General features: G+C 38.9%; 1 protein-coding gene across 2 annotated transcripts; it reads right to left on the bottom strand.

The window, feature by feature from the left end:
- Nucleotides 1-9: 9 nt before the first annotated feature.
- GINM1 (glycosylated integral membrane protein 1) lies at nt 10-16120 on the bottom strand. Of its 2 annotated transcripts, none has more exons than XM_081093667.1 (8): nt 15978-16120; nt 10278-10337; nt 10051-10147; nt 7202-7353; nt 6583-6739; nt 5715-5848; nt 4029-4192; nt 10-699 (listed from the first exon to the last, which is right to left on the bottom strand). In XM_081093667.1, exons 1-8 carry the CDS (start codon nt 16092-16094, stop codon nt 588-590), a joined length of 993 nt encoding a protein of 330 aa, XP_080949793.1. In that variant the 5' UTR covers nt 16095-16120; the 3' UTR covers nt 10-587. The 2 variants fall into 2 exon arrangements, with proteins under 2 accessions (XP_080949793.1, XP_080949794.1); XM_081093668.1 differs by having other exon boundaries at nt 5715-5845; nt 15978-16110.
- Between the last annotated feature and the right edge of the window lie 219 nt (nt 16121-16339).

The following is a 16339-nucleotide window of genomic DNA, read 5'->3' as shown; positions in this document are numbered from 1 at the left end:
AAAAGACTATTTTTTCCTCAAAAAACGTTTATTTTAGAGTGAGAACATGTCACTATTATTTTTGAATCCTAGTGCATTCAAGGCAAGTGGTCTTGGTACAATGAAATCATGATACACTTCAGTGATTTTTATACTGAGTCACAGACAATATAAAGGCACATTTGACTGAATAAAAAAATAAGTGTTAAGTTCTTGAGTTTTTAAATTAGAATTTCATAAAGTGCTTTTCATAAAGTCTTATATATTATAGTAATTAAGTGGATATAACTTCCTTAACAAAGGCACCTTGTAAAGTATTGGCACATGGCATTTTGTCTTGCCCATTATTTTTCCTTTTGGTAATTTCAAAGTTTCGTCACTTGTCTTCTCTTCCACTTTGTTTAAAATTTCCTTAACAATTCATCATCTGAATAGCCAGCCCTGTTAAAGAATAAGGTGAACTTTAACTTGACATTTTAAAGGTCAAGTTTTAGAAGTTGAGCAATTTCTCTAGTGTGTAAACTGATTCTTAATGATTTAAAGAAACATTCAAGTGGCAAATTTAGAGCCAGTAAACTAATTCAGAGTCCATGATTTGAGGTGGTGTTTCAAATACATATTTTATCTTCAAGGATTTCTGCTGTTTTCTCAGGACCATCTGCATATAAGTTGACAGCTGCCACAGGTATAATATTAACTTTATCCAGCTGAAGAATTCCTCTGAAATATAAAGATTAAAATTGGTAGTAAGATAGGGCTACTTCAAGTTATAATGAAATATATACCTGGGGTTAGGTGCTTTGCTTCATTTTATCTAGTTTATAATGATTGTACAAATTCTTGAGTCCAAAGTTCACTTTAAGCAAACTGAGAAAATATAAAGGTCTAAGAGGAAGTTCCTTACTTGGTACTGTAGGAAAGGAAAGGATTAACACATTGTAGGCGGGAAACATGTTTACACGTTTTACGTATTTATACGTTCTACCAGTGTGGTAGAGCGCGGGACACGTATTAATACGTTTTTTATAGACTAGCGGTAGAATGCGGGTAACGTATAAATACGTAAACTAAAGTTATCGTAATTTTACTGAACGTTGCCATTTGCGCAAAAAATTAGCAAAAATGGCTCGCGCCACCTGCTAGCGCGGGATAAAAACTACCCGCAAACAATGTGTTAAGAATAGATCTCCAAGACAGGTAGTTAGAGCCCTAGACTTGCACAAGCTGGGCAAAAAGACTACGCCCAAGCAGCTTTCTAAACAATACTCACTGCTTGAATGGAACCTTAGATCTTTGGACAGCATTTCTCCTTTTGCTACTAACATCCCTGACCAGAGGGGAGATATTTGCATTGGATCCAAGACCTGTACTGCAAGTTCAATATCATCCTAATCAAACCATCAACAGAAGTTCGTTTATAAAACTGAACAAGCTGATTATAAAGTCCATAGGAGAGAAACTGCAAGAACTGCTGTATCAGTTTTTTGGACAGAACAGTGGAGAGAAGAAACAGCTGCCCTAAATAGCTAACAAAGATTTTATTGAAATATAATAATTACAGGGGCTGAGGGGGGCCAAGGGGAGGAATATGGGGGACATCTGTAATATTATCAAAAATAAATAAAAAATAAGAGAATGCAGAATTGTAAGAACAAAGAAAAAAACCATCATAACAAAACTGCCATGGTCATAGGAATAGTTAAATAGATCAGTGGAAGAAGAGAGTCCAGAAACAAGACTAATGTTTACTGGAATTTAGTTCATAGTAAGTTAACATTCCAAGTAATGGGCAAGTTACTACTCTAGCTTAAACTATACACAAAAGTGATGATAAATAAGTTTTAAGAAAACATTTTTTAAGATAGGAAAGGTCTACTTAAGAACATTAAAAACCCTAGAAGTCATAAAGGAAAAACATGAATTGCTTTCACTCCAAATGTAAAACTTCCATATGATATAGGATACCAAACACGAGCAAAAGACAAACTGTAGTCTGGGATAAAAAAAAAAAAAGGTATTTCTGCAATACATGTTATGGATGTATAACAGACAAAGGAGCCCCTACATATTGATTATAAAAGGCAATGCAATTGAAAAAATAGGCAAATGCTATAAACAGACATCACAGGAGGAATATATATATATATATATATATATATATATATATATAGCTAATTATCACAAAGATGCTAGACTTAGCTACACCTAGACTAGCAAAGAGGCTATTAAGAAAATGCAGCCTGGCCAGTGTGGCTCAGTGGTTGAGTGTCCACCTATGATCCAGAAGGTCACAGTTCAATTACTGGTCAGGGCACATGCCCGGGTTGGGGCTTGATCCCCAGTAGGGGGCATGAATGAGACAGCCGATCAAAGATACTAATCATTGATATTTCTAATTTTTGTTGTTGTTAATCCTCACCCAAGGATATTGTTCCATTGATTTTTAGGGAGAGTGGGAGAGAGGGAAAGACAAACATCGATGTGAGAGAAACACATTGATTGGTTGCCTCCTACATGCCCCCTGACCAGGGTCCAGGCCTGGGAGGAGCTTTCAACCAAGGCACGTGCCCTTGACCAGAATCGAACCCGGGACCCTTTGGTCCGCTGGTCAGTGCTCTATCCACTGAGCCCAAACTGGCTAGAGCTCATTGATGTTTCTCTCTCCCCCTCTCCCTTCCTCTCTGAAATCAATAAAAATTTTTTTTTTTTTTTAAAAAGAGGAAAATATAAATTAAAATGGGTTATATTTTTGGCCACACAGCAAAAACTATTACCAGTGTTGAGGAAATGTTAATTGCATATACTCTTTCATCCAGTAATTTTATTTTTAGGAATCTATTCCACATAAATATACATGTGTAAAGATATATACATACATTAACAAATGAACACTACAGCATTATTGGAACTAACATGAATGGAAGACGATATCTGCCGATGATACATCTGATAAGGGGTTAATATCCAAAATACATTAAAGTACTCATAGAGCTTAACAACAAAAAAAACCCACCAAAACCCAAAGACTCTGATTAAAAAAAAATGGGCAGAGGATCTGAACAGACTTTTCTCCAAAGGGGACATACAGATAGATAGTCAATAGACTTATGAAAAGATGCTCAACATCACTAGTCAGAGAAATGCAAAATGAGATATCACCTCACACTTGATAGAATGGCTATCATCAATAACTCAACAAACAAGTGTAGATGAGGTGGTGGAGAAAAGAGAACTCGTGCACTGTTAGTGGGGATGTAAACTGGTACAGCCACTATGGAGAACAGTATGGAAGTTCCTCAAAAATTTACAAGTAGAATTACCATATGACCCAGCAATTCCACTTCTGGGTATTTATCCAAAGAGCTCCAAAACACAAATTCAAAAAGATATATGCTTCCCTATGTTCACTGTAGCATTATTTATAATAGCCAAGGTATGGAAGCAATCTAAGTGTCCTCTGATAGACAAATGGATAAAGAAGATGTGGTACATTTATACAGCAGAGTAGTACTCAGCCTAAAAACGAATGAAATCTTACCATTTGCTATAGCATGGATGAACCTAGAGGGTATTACACTAAATGAAATAAGCCAGACAGAGAAAGACAAATACTGTATGATTTCACTTACATATGCAATCTACAAATACTATAATTAAAACAGAACAAACTGATACAGAGGAAAAACTGATGGTTGCCAGATGTGAGGGACTTTTGGGAGGATGGGTGAAAAAAGGTGAAGGGATTAAGAAGTACAAATTGGTAGTTACAGAATAGTCACCGGGATGAAAAGTACAGCATAGGGAATATAGTAAATTATACTGTAATAACTATCTATGGTGTCAGGTGGGTACAGGACTCACTAGGAGGATCACCTTGCAAGCTATATAAAGTCTAATCATTACACAGTACATCTGAAACTAATATAATATTGAATGTCAACTGTAATTGAAAAATACAAAATTTTTTAAAAAGCAAAAAATATAAAGTAACTACAACCCAGTTATTAATCACTAAAAATACTCATGTTTCAAAAGTAAAAAATACTTACTTGTATTCACAAACTGGGAAAAGCACCTTTAAGATGGTTATTACCACAGCTGCTCCTATAATTCCAACCACCATGATGTTCAGAAACATAAAGAATACCGGGAAAACACTGTTCCAGAACCTGCACAGATCTTTTCTGAACTTTTCCATCCACTGACACATCACCTAAAAAAAGACTTTTGATTACATACGCAAGTTTCATTTGAGTTCTAAGAAACTTTAAAAATCATATTCTAGTTTTGGGGTGATATATTCTGTATCTTGATTGTGGTAGTGGTTACATGGATGTCTACACTTGTCAAAACTTAACTGTTCTTTTTAATGAGTGCATTTCATTTTAAAACTTACCTCAGTGAAGTTATTTATAATTTTAAATATTAAAATTCTAAGACACAGAAATATTACTATCCTTTACAATTACAGTGGGGCCTTGACTTACGAGTGTCCCGACTAATGAGTTTTTTGAGATACCAGCTGTGTCTCGGCCGATTTTTTGCATTGAGTTGATAGAGTAATTTGAGTTAACGAGCTCCTTAATGAGCTTGGTCTCAGAACGAATTAAACTCATTAAGTCAAGGCCCCACTGTATACTGTTCTCTAACTATACACCAAGTGAAATAATTGCTAAATAACCAGAGGTTAGGCCAGTCTACTTTATACAAAATGCACTGGAGTCAACTATGTGTTTCCAATAGTTGGAGGACAAGAAAAGGAAGAGAGAAAAGGAGAGAATCACAGTACTAGCTCCTGGAACACATGGGGAATTTGCCTTGTGTAAAACATGTTGCTATAGTAAAGAGGAAAGATGCTAAGGCAGCACCAATGGCCTGGGCTTTGAAAGCAGTCTGTTCTTGGGCTATCCTGTTCTGAGGGAAGTGAGGTAGGCAGAGTAAAAATACTACATACGAGTTCAGGCAGCAAAAGGTGACCTGGGTTTTTTCAGCAACCCCAATCTTGAGTGAGAACTTTCAATAATCATCTCTGGAATCCTAAGACTAACCAAAGACCTGCTCATTTAATGGAAATTATTGTGAGTAAAGGACCTAGCCCATATACAGAGATATCAGGATACTCTCTCTGAACCCTGAATATTTCCCAATCAGCAGTAGAATGTCATTCGTAATATGTGAGTACTTAGTGGGTGCCAATGCATATTTACATCTGTGCCCATTTATTAATCCTTTCAGCAGCCGCATCACATAAGCACTGTTTACAGACTTAAGTGGTGTCCCATTGCACAGATAAACAGAGACCAGGCTGTTCAAGATCACACAGCTGGTAAGTGGCAGGCAGAACCAGAATGCAAACCTAGGCAGTCTGACTCCAGAAAGTGCACTCTTACCCAAGTGTGCTTAGCCACTGTGCAAGATGCTGAGGGCACCACGCATGTGTGTGCAGCAAGGTGGGAGTCATAAAATAACAGACAAATGGGGATGTGAGAAAGACAGGAACTGAAAATCCAAAACAAAACAAAACCCAGTGCTTTAATAATCATTATCTGACTACATTATTACTAAATGAAACTTGAAAAAGAAAAATACCTAAAAATACCACATTAAAACAGTTATGAGTTCATTATTAACACTGTCCCATGGTTCCAAACCACATGCTTTTCATCTCATTATGCTCTTTTCTTAAAAACCATAAATGTTTATAATGTGGAGATAATCCAAAATACCTAATTTACCTTATAGGAAGATGGAGCCTCTGCTCTGAGAGGAGTTTCAGGTAATTTGCCAGGTAAAGCATCGCCATCTACAGTGGTTTCCACATTCCTGATAAGATACTGGCTGGTAGTCTGTAGTGAACTAACACTTTCTACTGAGGAGGAAGAGCCAAGTTATCAAAATGCTAGGCGCATGCTGGTGTCTCTCCTACCAGTCCTAAGATTGCTATGCCGATAACATTTAGATAGCAAGAATATAAATCTTTCCATGGGAGAAAAAATAAACATATTTGGTTACTCAGATTTAAATGCAAGAAAGGAGCCATAAACTAAGACCATTAGAAGGAAACTATAGCAGTTATGATTCTGTCACATAGTCAAATTTTCAAAAGTTCCATTTCGCCCTAACCGGTTTGGCTCAGCGGATAGAGCATCGGCCTGCGGACTCAAGGGTCCCAGGTTCGATTCCGGTCAAGGGCATGTACCTTGGTTGCAGGCACATCCCCAGTAGGGGGTGTGCAAGAGGCAGCTGATCGATGTTTCTAACTCTATCCCTCTCCCCTCCTCTCTGTAAAAAATCAATAAAATATATTTTAAAAAAAAGAAGTTCCATTTCATTGGGAAAAATGAATGCTTCTTCCTTTAAATGAATGATAATCTTATTACATGTTACATGATGATTACCCAGAGTAAGAGTTGATAATTACAGTAAAATATCTCTGTACAATCAGCATTGATAATACTCTATTAAGACTTAAAACAAGAGTCCTCAAATGGATATAAAGTAATACATGTTATAAAGCATTTCTGAAAGAAGCTTATTTCAAACATATTAACTATGATTTAAAAGCTACCAACTAAAGAAATCAATAATGGCCTTTTAAAGTACCTTTTTTGGAAAGGTTGGGAAGGGTAAATAAAATGTCATCATCTCTGGAAATGGAATACAGCATGCTTTTTTCCAAAGGTAGCGTGTAGTTTGTATGTCTGAGTATTCCCTGGTTCTTAACTAAAAGATCAATTTCAGTAACATCCTTTTGTTGAACCTATTAAAAAAGAAAAAAGCAATTACTCTTTATTTTAAATAATGGTACAATCCCCTAAGAATTTAAAACTGAAATTTCCCTCCTAATTTCTGTAACTAAGAAACTTGTCATATTCACACAATTTCTTTTTATTGCCCCCCCCCATTCTGAAGCATTTAATTTGCAACTTTAATCATACTCCTGTGTGCTGCAGCACTCATTAATATCTGCTTGCTTTCAGTTCTATTTCATTAACTTAGAGAGACTTAGCCAGAGGAAATGGTAGCAGTTATGAAACAAATTCAATCTCTTTACTTACTTGTAAATGCTAAAACAAATAAAAAATTCTAACTAAATATAGGCAACATTAAGGGTACCTTTCCTCCTATGAAGTCAGAAATAAATAAAATAATTGAACACATGCATAAAAACTAGCACAACTCTTTACAATTTAGTTCCCAATTAATAAGCATATTATCTTACTTGTTTTCCATCAATCTCTACTACCTCTTCTTGAATGACAATTAGTCGCAAACTGGAACCAGATGTCATAGGCCACTCTCGAACTAAAATCCTTACACTGATAATTCCAAAATATTCTTTTTCATTCAAATTTTCTAGATTTTCATTCTTCACTATATAAAAAAAAAAGTGACAGCTTTGAACAAAAAAATGACTATAAATCTGCTACTGAATTTGATTTTGATGACATTTACATGGAACAAGATAGTTGTAAGCTGATTTCTTAGGCTCTCTTCATCTCTGACCTCATTGATATTTCAGATTTATGAAAACAAAGATGACCTGGAGGATCATTACAATGCTTACAGTCATTTGAAAGGGAAACTGCTTGATGGTCTGTAGATTTTGTAGGAAACACCACACTGGCAACATCCTTCCTAACCAACATGGCATAACTATTTACAAAGCAGGTCAGAACAGTCAATGCCGTGTGCAAAGTAAGCACATTCATGCATTCATTCACTCACAAAATCCAGTAATAGACAGGGCTAAGACAACTGACTTTTTGCTCAATCCTTTCCCCAGTAAGTGATCTGTTACTGTTGGAAAGGAAAGGAAAGGGGAAGAAAGTGGGAAAGCCCTGTAACAACTCCCTATTAATGAATGCAGGGTAGGATTAGTTACTTACTGACCATGTTCCTCTCTAGCTAAGAAGCCCCCTCCCGCCCAAGTAGAGATGAGGTGTGGCAGTTGGAGCTAGTTTACAGAGTTCGTGGTACTTACTAAGGCAGAAAGTTACAAAAAGGATAAATCAACAGACACCAATGAAACTGTCGCAAAAGAACATTTAGTTTCTGTCCCTCAAATGTTATCATCTGAGGATTATTTGCTAAAATGCAACACAGAGAGATATTTTAAATGCAGACCCAGTGATTTAAACTGATTCTGTGCCTTTAGAGGGCTATTCCCTTTATCTGGAATGCTCTGTACTTCTCACTCTCCCCCAAACACATTTTAAAAATAAATTCCAACTTAGGAAGTTTAGCACTGTATCCCTACAATGCTGAGTTCATACCTTTTCTGATTTTTAAAGCACTAATGGTAGCTCTTCGCTTATAAACCTGCCTCCGGGACTAGGCTGAATTCCTTGGGAATATACATCAAGCTTTTTGTTCTATAGCTTTTGTTAAACAGTGACTCCATTCACAATTATAAACACTTAATTTAAAGTAAATATAAATGTTCAAACACCTGGTCTGGTTCTAAATTCTAACTGTGCATCAGAAACACCTAGAACAGTATAGATAACAGAGCCTTACCTCAATCTTAATAAATCAAAATCTCTAGATGGTATAGACCCACTTTTGTGAATTTTTTAAATAGGTGCAGACATTTCTATTGAGAACCTGGCATTTTAGCTCAATCTGACTAAGTCTTCATAAAACTGTTCCTCGTTGACTTTGCTGTTTCATTTGTTGAAAAGATAATGGCCCCAAACTTCTCAAAACTGACAAAAGACATTAAGTCACAGATTAAAAAACCCACACTTGGGCACATCATAGACAAAGAAAAAAAAATCTTTAAAGCAACCAGAAAAAAACAGAAAAATAATACTCTCAATGGACCAATGACACACTGATTCTCAGCAGAAATTACAGAAGATAACAAACAAAAGCTTACATAATTCATTGCTAACAAATCTGCACTAAAAAAAAAAAAATAGTAAGGGGAATTCTTTAGGCCAGTGGTCGGCAAACTGTGGCTCGCCAGCCACATGCAGCTCTTTGGCGCCTTGAGTGTGGCCACGAAGTTTCAATCGCACTGTACGTGCACACCCACACGTGGTATTTTGTGGAAGAGCCACACTCAAGGGGCCGCAGTTTGCCGACCACCGCTTTAGGCAAAGGGAAAATTACCCCGGAGAGGAACACAGAGATTCAGGAAGGACTGAGCAATGGGAAGGGTAACTGTGAGGGCAAACATGAATGAGTACTGGACCATAGGAAACAACAGCAGTAATGATGATGCACACAGAGTTAAAATGCATGACAACACCACAAAACCAGAAAGAGAATAAATGGAATTTAAGTGTTCTAAGATTCTTGCATTGTTTGGGAAATGAGAAAAGTACTAGTTTATTGATCTCAAGGGTAACCATTAAAAGAACAGTAAATTAATATAAAAACCAATCAGATGAAGAAGAATGATGAAAACACCCCCAAAGTATTTGGAAATTAAACAATCTATTTCTGAAACGATTCATAGAACAAGAAAATATCAAAACAAATAATTTAAAAGACACTACAAACTAAATGATAATAAAAATTTATAACAAGTACAGGCTATAAGTGCTCAGAGAAAAATTTACTATCTTAAATGCATACATTTAAATATACATATACATATTTCTCATATTTTTTATTTCATTCAAATAATATGGTACATATTCCAATGTAACAAATTTTGTCTTTCAACAACTCAAAAAATTTAAAAGTTAAAAAGAATACTGTTATGCAGGCACAGGAGTAGAAGAAAGTGAAAACTAAAGAATCAGACAATTTTTCTTTTTCACAAATGTGAAAAGCCACTTCCCTGGGATTTTGCCTCTTGCTTATAAATCTCCATTTACTACCTCTATGGACATTCTTATATGCTGTCAACCTACTACAAATGCAGTTCCATCAATGCCAATCTCATGAAAAAGTGTGAATATACAGAAATAACCAATGTAAACTGAAAACAGTGTTAAAACATTAGTAATAATGTAAATTATTAATTAAAAATGAAAATATATAACATCAAAAAACTGATTTACTAATTTACAATTATTAAAAACAGCAAAATTATGGAAATAATTTAGTAGTACTCACCTATCAAAGTCTGACAGCTTATTCGGGTTACACCACTATTTACAGGGAAGTCATTTACATATACCTGTCCACTCTCATAGGTTATGTTAAGAACAACCTTAAAATAAAGCAGCATATACATATGGTTTATAAATGACAACTCTTCATATAAAAGTACATTATCTAAATTAAAATAGGCTACATAATATTTAGCTAAGTGATATTAAAAACAATCAAAGGAGACAAACCTGTTCTTTAGATACCTCCCCATCATCTTTCAGGGTAGTTACATTAATTCTTATGCTGTCCTGAAAATCAAATATGATATAAATTGAATATGTATTCATTTCACAAACTGAAATTAACTGTTCTTCCCCCTCCCTCAATTATATTTATGGTATAATCACTTATGATAACATTAAAAGAACACTTGTAAAAAACACATTTTCATTTTACTGCCGTTTTTATGCACTGGGCCGCTAGTTTTACAATAAAAGATCTGTATAGTGTCTTGTGTGTTCACCATCCCAAGTCAAGTCTCCTTATGTCAACATTTATCCTCCCTTAACCCTCTACTCTTTGCACCCCTCTTTCCCTCTGATAATCACCATACTGTTGTCTGTGTCTATGAGTTGTTGTTTTGTTTTGTTTTTTTCTTAATCCCTTCACCTTTTCACTCTGCCCTCAACCCCCTCCCCTCTGACAGCCTACTGAGGATGATGCTGGCTGTGGGTTTGTGATATATAGCCTTTATTACACAGAAGTATGTTCCCTCTATTCCCACTTTGCTGATAGTTTTTATCATAAATGGGTGTTGGATTTCATCAAAAGCTTTTTCCTCATCTATTGATATGATCATGTGATTTTTATCCTTCATTTTGTTTATGTGATGTTATTACGTTTATTGATTTGTGGATATTGGACCAACCTTGCATCCCCAGAAAAAAAAATCCCACTTGATCATAGTGTATGATCTTTTTAATGTATTGCTGGATCTCGTTTGCTAACATTTTGTTGAGGATTTCAGCACCTATGTTCATCAGAGATATTGACCTATTTAAAATTGTCGATGCATGCAGATGTGGTGTTATTTACAGTGCTGCATAATTAATTCCATCAAATGATTACAAATTTACTTATTTGTTCCACTATCAACGGACATTTGAATTGTTTCCAACTTTTTGTTTTCATAAACAAAGTTCTCTGACCCTTTTAAAATTGTCTCTTGCTGAAACCGGTTTGGCTCAGTGGATAGAGCGTCGGCCTGCGGACTGAAAGGTCCCAGGTTCGATTCCGGTCAAGGGCATGTACCTGGGTTGCGGGCACATCCCCAGGAGGAGATGTGCAGGAGGCAGCTGATCAATGTTTCTCTCTCATCGATGTTTCTAACTCTCTATCTCTCTCCCTTCTCTGTAAAAAATCAATAAAATATATTTAAAAAAAAAAATAAAATAAAATAAAATTGTCTCTTACCCATGGACAAGTTATGTGTAGTGTACAATCAGCTTTAGTGCCTCCCAAGATATGCTCAAAAGCAGTCTACTCCAATAGCTAAGTATATTAATGACATGCTTTCTATAGACAAGAAAGCAATATTTTAAGAAGTATTCACCACTGGCCACAGGAATTACAATTTCTCATTTGTAAATCGTATTCTTCTCTAAGTTTATTCATGTTGCTATCCCATAAAAAACAATACTCTTCTAAAATACTTTTTACTTGGGGTATTCTTAACTTTGAAAATAAGAAAATCCTTCATAAATATCAAAGTAATATATAAGTATATTTCTTAGTACTGTGACTATCCCCAGTACTTCCTATATTTCCAACAAATGAGAGAATAAGATTGAACTGATTTTAAGAGGTTGAGTTGATTCCAACAGCAGAACGGGATTCTAACATGGTAAGGCCCACACCATACACTAAAGCTGACTCTGTACACGTCCCAACTCCCATTGGAGCCTAGGAAGCTTTTGCACTAGTGATTCCTCAGAATCAGCCCAGCTTTCTCCTAACCCACCCTACTCTAGAATTAAGCTAGAATCAATAAACTCATCTCTATAACAAACCAATAATCAATAAGCCATCAAGTTAATGGCTATACTGTTTGTATATGTACAAATTCTAGTCAAAATTTTCTGTTTTCAAACTAGAGGATCTGTTAACTGTAGACTACTGTTCTTACAGCGCAGAGGTAACTTTCCAATGACGATGTTCTAAGAAACTGCTTTATAGCCCCTGCCTTTCAGTAGTGAACATACACTGTACTGTTAATAATTAACTGCACTTACATATATCACTTGCCCGGTAAAAGATGGGATTTGTAAAAGACAATTAACAGACACTAGCATAGTGTATTTTCTAAAGAACTAAGTTCAATTTTGGGGGGTCCTTCTGAATGATTACATTTCAGAAGAGATTCTAATCCCTTATTGCCTCCTGAGGCAAAGTTCAGAGAGAGGTTGTATTTGTTACTCTTCCTGAGAACCTAACTGAACTGGAAGTTCAGGTTTACCAACCAGAGTGGTGTATACTTAGAAAGTGGGTGGCAGAGGGCACATGCCCTGGGGGTGTGCAGGAGGCTGCCAATAGATGATGTTTCTTTCTCATCAATGTTTCTCCCTCTCTATCCCTCTCCTTCCTCTTTCTCTAAAAATCAATAAAAATCTATTATAAAAAAGAAAATGGGTGGCAGAACTGAAATTTCTCCTCACCCATTTTCAACTCTTCCTCTAATTTCTTTGTTCACAAGACTAGTGGCCTGGTGCACAAAATTCATGCACCGGTGGGGTCCCTAGGCCTGGCCGGCGATCAGGGCCTACTGGGGGCCATTTTGCCCAGTCCTGTTGGGTGGAGCTGCTGGGGCTGCCGGCCGGGCCGTGGGGGCCTGCCAGCTGCCAGACAGGGCCTGCTGGATGGGGCTGGAGGGACAGGGGGAGGGACCGCAGGTGGTTTGCTGGGGGGGAGGGGAGGGGGCGGGGAGAGGAAAGACCAGGAGAGGTTAGCTGGCTGTGGGAGTGCACTGACCACGGGGGGGGGGGGGGGGGGGGGGGGGCAGTTTTTGCATTAAGCATCTGCCCCCTGGTGGTCAGTGCACATCATAGCCAGTGGTTGAGCAGCCTTAGCATATTATGCTTTGATGGGCTGAACAGACGACTGAACGACGGGACACTTAGCATATTAGGCTTTTATTATTTAGGATAGCCCTCAGGGACACAACCACTTCCTAAGGACCAAGATAATAGATACCTAGTTTATTTTTTTTTAATTAAATCTTTATTGTTCAGATTATTACAGTTGTTCCTCTTTTTTCCCCCCCATAGCTCCCCTCCACCCGGTTCCCCCCCTCCACCCTCCGCCCTCACCCCCCCCCCCCACTATCCTCATCCATAGGTGCACGATTTTTGTCCAGTCTCTTCCTGCATCCCCCACACCCCTTACCTCCCAAGAATAGTCAGTCCACTCCCTTTCTATGCCCCTGATTCTATTATAATCACCAGTTTATTCTGTTCATCAGATTATTTATTCACTTGATTTTTAGATTCACTTGTTGATAGGTGTGTATTTGTTGTTCCTATAGATACCTAGTTTAAAATAAATAACTCTTGAGGGAAATATATAAAATAAATATTAACACATATAAGAAAATAAGTGTCCTCTGGATGCCCCTTTTTGGTGACCATATATTTTAATATTAGAAGACTATACTATAAAAATGTTATTAGTTTTATAATCTAACCTCAACTTCTGACAACTCCATATATAAACAAAACAAAAATGTTTATAATCCAGTAAATCTGAATCACTGGGGGGAAATAGGGAAAATATTCCTGACTTAAACAAATTTTCTTTTATCTTAAGTTTTAAAAATTCTTTATTGTTGAAACTATTACATATATCTCCTTTCCCCCCATTAACCTCTCCCCGCCCACTCCCACCTCCCAACAAATGTTCTTACATTTAGAGCAGGGTGGATACAAAAATGAAGAAATGAGCAAATATGTGAAACAGCAAGTACAGTAAAACCTTAATGGTAGTCTACGTTTATACTATTCAATACGGCACCCATTAACCATATGTGGCTTTCTTCATTTAAATTAATCAAAACTAATTAAATAAAAAATTTAAAACTTGGTTTCTCGGCCTCATTGGCCACATTTCAAATACTCAATAGCCACAGTAGTCCAATGGCTACTGTCATGGAGAGAGCAGACCATACAACATCATTGTACTAGTAATGTGGGTGACCACTGTAAAATTTTTTCAAATGTTTTGCACATTTGAAATTTTTTACAATAAAACATTGAAGCCCTGGCCAGTTTTTCTCAATGGTTAGAGCACTGGCCCAAAGGGTCGAGGGTTTGATTCCCAGTCAATAAAACAATGAAAATGTTTAGGTCAACAGCTGTCAGCTTCCCATATAAACATTTCCACAGAATGAGATTCTCCTTCTAGCGATTCCACACTAATTTCATCTACGAAATTCTAAGTTTAGATCTGAACTTTCCAAACTGGAATGAAGGGGTAGAAAGGAGAACTGAAATGATGAACTAAGAGACCACAGCATGGAGTATTTTCAGCTCGCAGTCAAAATGCATTTTTCTCCGATTATAGCGACAGACTCCAATGTCTTTTGGGTTCAAAAGTGACTATAATGAATCTATAAAATTTGGAAAGGGGGACAACAATGTCTTATTTGAATTTCAGAAATTATTTCACTTTTATTTATTGTCCTGGTGATTGCCCACCACATTCATATTTTTGACCAGCTGCCACTGTGGTCTTCCATATACTTCCAGTTGTAAGGGGTTCTTAGGGCTTGCACTGCTGTGGCTTTTTTGAATGCCTCAGCAAAACTCAAACTGAGATATTTTTATGTTTGTGCCCGGGAGAATAATATCATAACTCTAAAAAATTAACTGCAAGTAAAAATGTGACATTCATAGTGTCAGTTGTCTCTGCATTCAGAGTATTCAAATCCTCTGGAAAGTCGTACCCGTTTCGTAAGAAAAGGTGTACCTGCACTGTATCTTTCCATTCTGGGAAAACTTTTCCCAGCCTACATTCAATTGATGAAAAGCAAATTTTGGTTTAGCTCAGCACGCCTCTAGGGAGGGCAAACACAGACACACACACACATGCAGGACTCCTGGGCAAAACAAAACACACACACACACCAAACAACAACAACAACAACGGTGGGGACCAGACACCCTTTCACACCAGGATGCGGTGGTTCTCACACTTGAGCTGACCTGCGAATCACCCACGGAAACAGATCTGGGCCCCACCCCACAGCGTCGGATTAGTGCTTCTCCACGGGTCCCGAGGGGATGTCGGCGCTGCTGGTCCCACCAAAAACCACTTCGCTAACATCACCTGCCAAACGGACGCGCCCGGCTACTTGCTGGGCCTCCGTCTCTCCTTCGGCGGCCCCGGCCCCCGCCCCGGCGCGCAGCCCGAGCCCCGCACCGGGGGAGGCGACCCCGCCGCCCGCCGGGTAAACAGTACCTGGAATCGCCCTGGCGCGCGCTCCGATTGAGCAACTTCCACATTTCCCGAGCACAGAGACGCTGCCCGGTCCCAGGCCCGGCTCTACTCAGGGAGCAGCCATGACCAAGGCTGGGGTCACTCGCGATCGCGTACATTTTCGAGCGAAACCCCATCGGGATGGCAACAGTTCAGACTGCGTGAGATCCCGAAGCTTCGCGTCGCGAGGCTTAACCACACATCCAAGAGCCCCGTTCGCTCTCCCCCTACCCCCTCCACGCCCCCCCCCATTTCCTGGGGCGCTTCTCCCCGATTTCTCCTTTGGGCGCCCGGACCGCAGTCCACGGCCAGGAGGCCTGAGGTGGGATACATCTTGGCGGACGCGGCGGTCCCCCGGCCCTGGCCTCCCCGGAAGGTCCACGCGGCGGAGCGGCCACACTGCGCCCGCCCTGTCCTACCTTCGGAGCTCCGGGCGGCGGCGGCTCAGGGATTCCCGTCTGCAGCCACCCTGGGGCCGGCAATGTCGCGAGCAAGAGCAGACGGAGTGCGAGTGGCGCCAGCGGAGCGCCCTCCATTTTGGACTGGCCAACGGCGGCCGGCGAGGTGCGAGCAGGGCTGGGCGGGGCGGACCCACTCTGGGGGCGGGGCTTGGGGCGGGGCTTGAGGCGGGGCAAGGTAGAGGAGCGACTCTGACGGCTCGGGAAGAGCGGACCACGCACGCGCGTCGCCGCACAATGTCGAGGGGCGGAGTCAAGTCAGAGAAGGTCCTCTGGCGTCATTAGACGGGCGCTCTGGATTGGAGGATTTCTCCGCCTACACG

This window comes from Myotis nattereri, assembly GCF_964212035.1.
Source record: "Myotis nattereri genome assembly, chromosome: 6".
NCBI classification, from domain to species: Eukaryota; Metazoa; Chordata; class Mammalia; order Chiroptera; family Vespertilionidae; genus Myotis; species Myotis nattereri.
Note: the sequence above shows the minus strand (reverse complement) of the source record. Positions and strands in the feature narration are given on the sequence as shown.

What these genes read in the sequence shown, in the direction of transcription:
- GINM1 (XM_081093667.1), bottom strand. Translation starts at nt 16,094, where the DNA reads ATGGAGGGCGCTCCGCTGGCGCCACTCGCACTCCGTCTGCTCTTGCTC. An exon ending in AAGCTGTCAGACTTTGATAG is followed by an intron (nt 7,354 to 10,050) that starts GTGAGTACTACT and finishes TTTTTTATATAG; the next exon opens with TGAAGAATGAAAATCTAGAA. An exon ending in TAGAGATTGATGGAAAACAA is followed by an intron (nt 6,740 to 7,201) that starts GTAAGATAATAT and finishes CTTTTTTAATAG; the next exon opens with GTTCAACAAAAGGATGTTAC.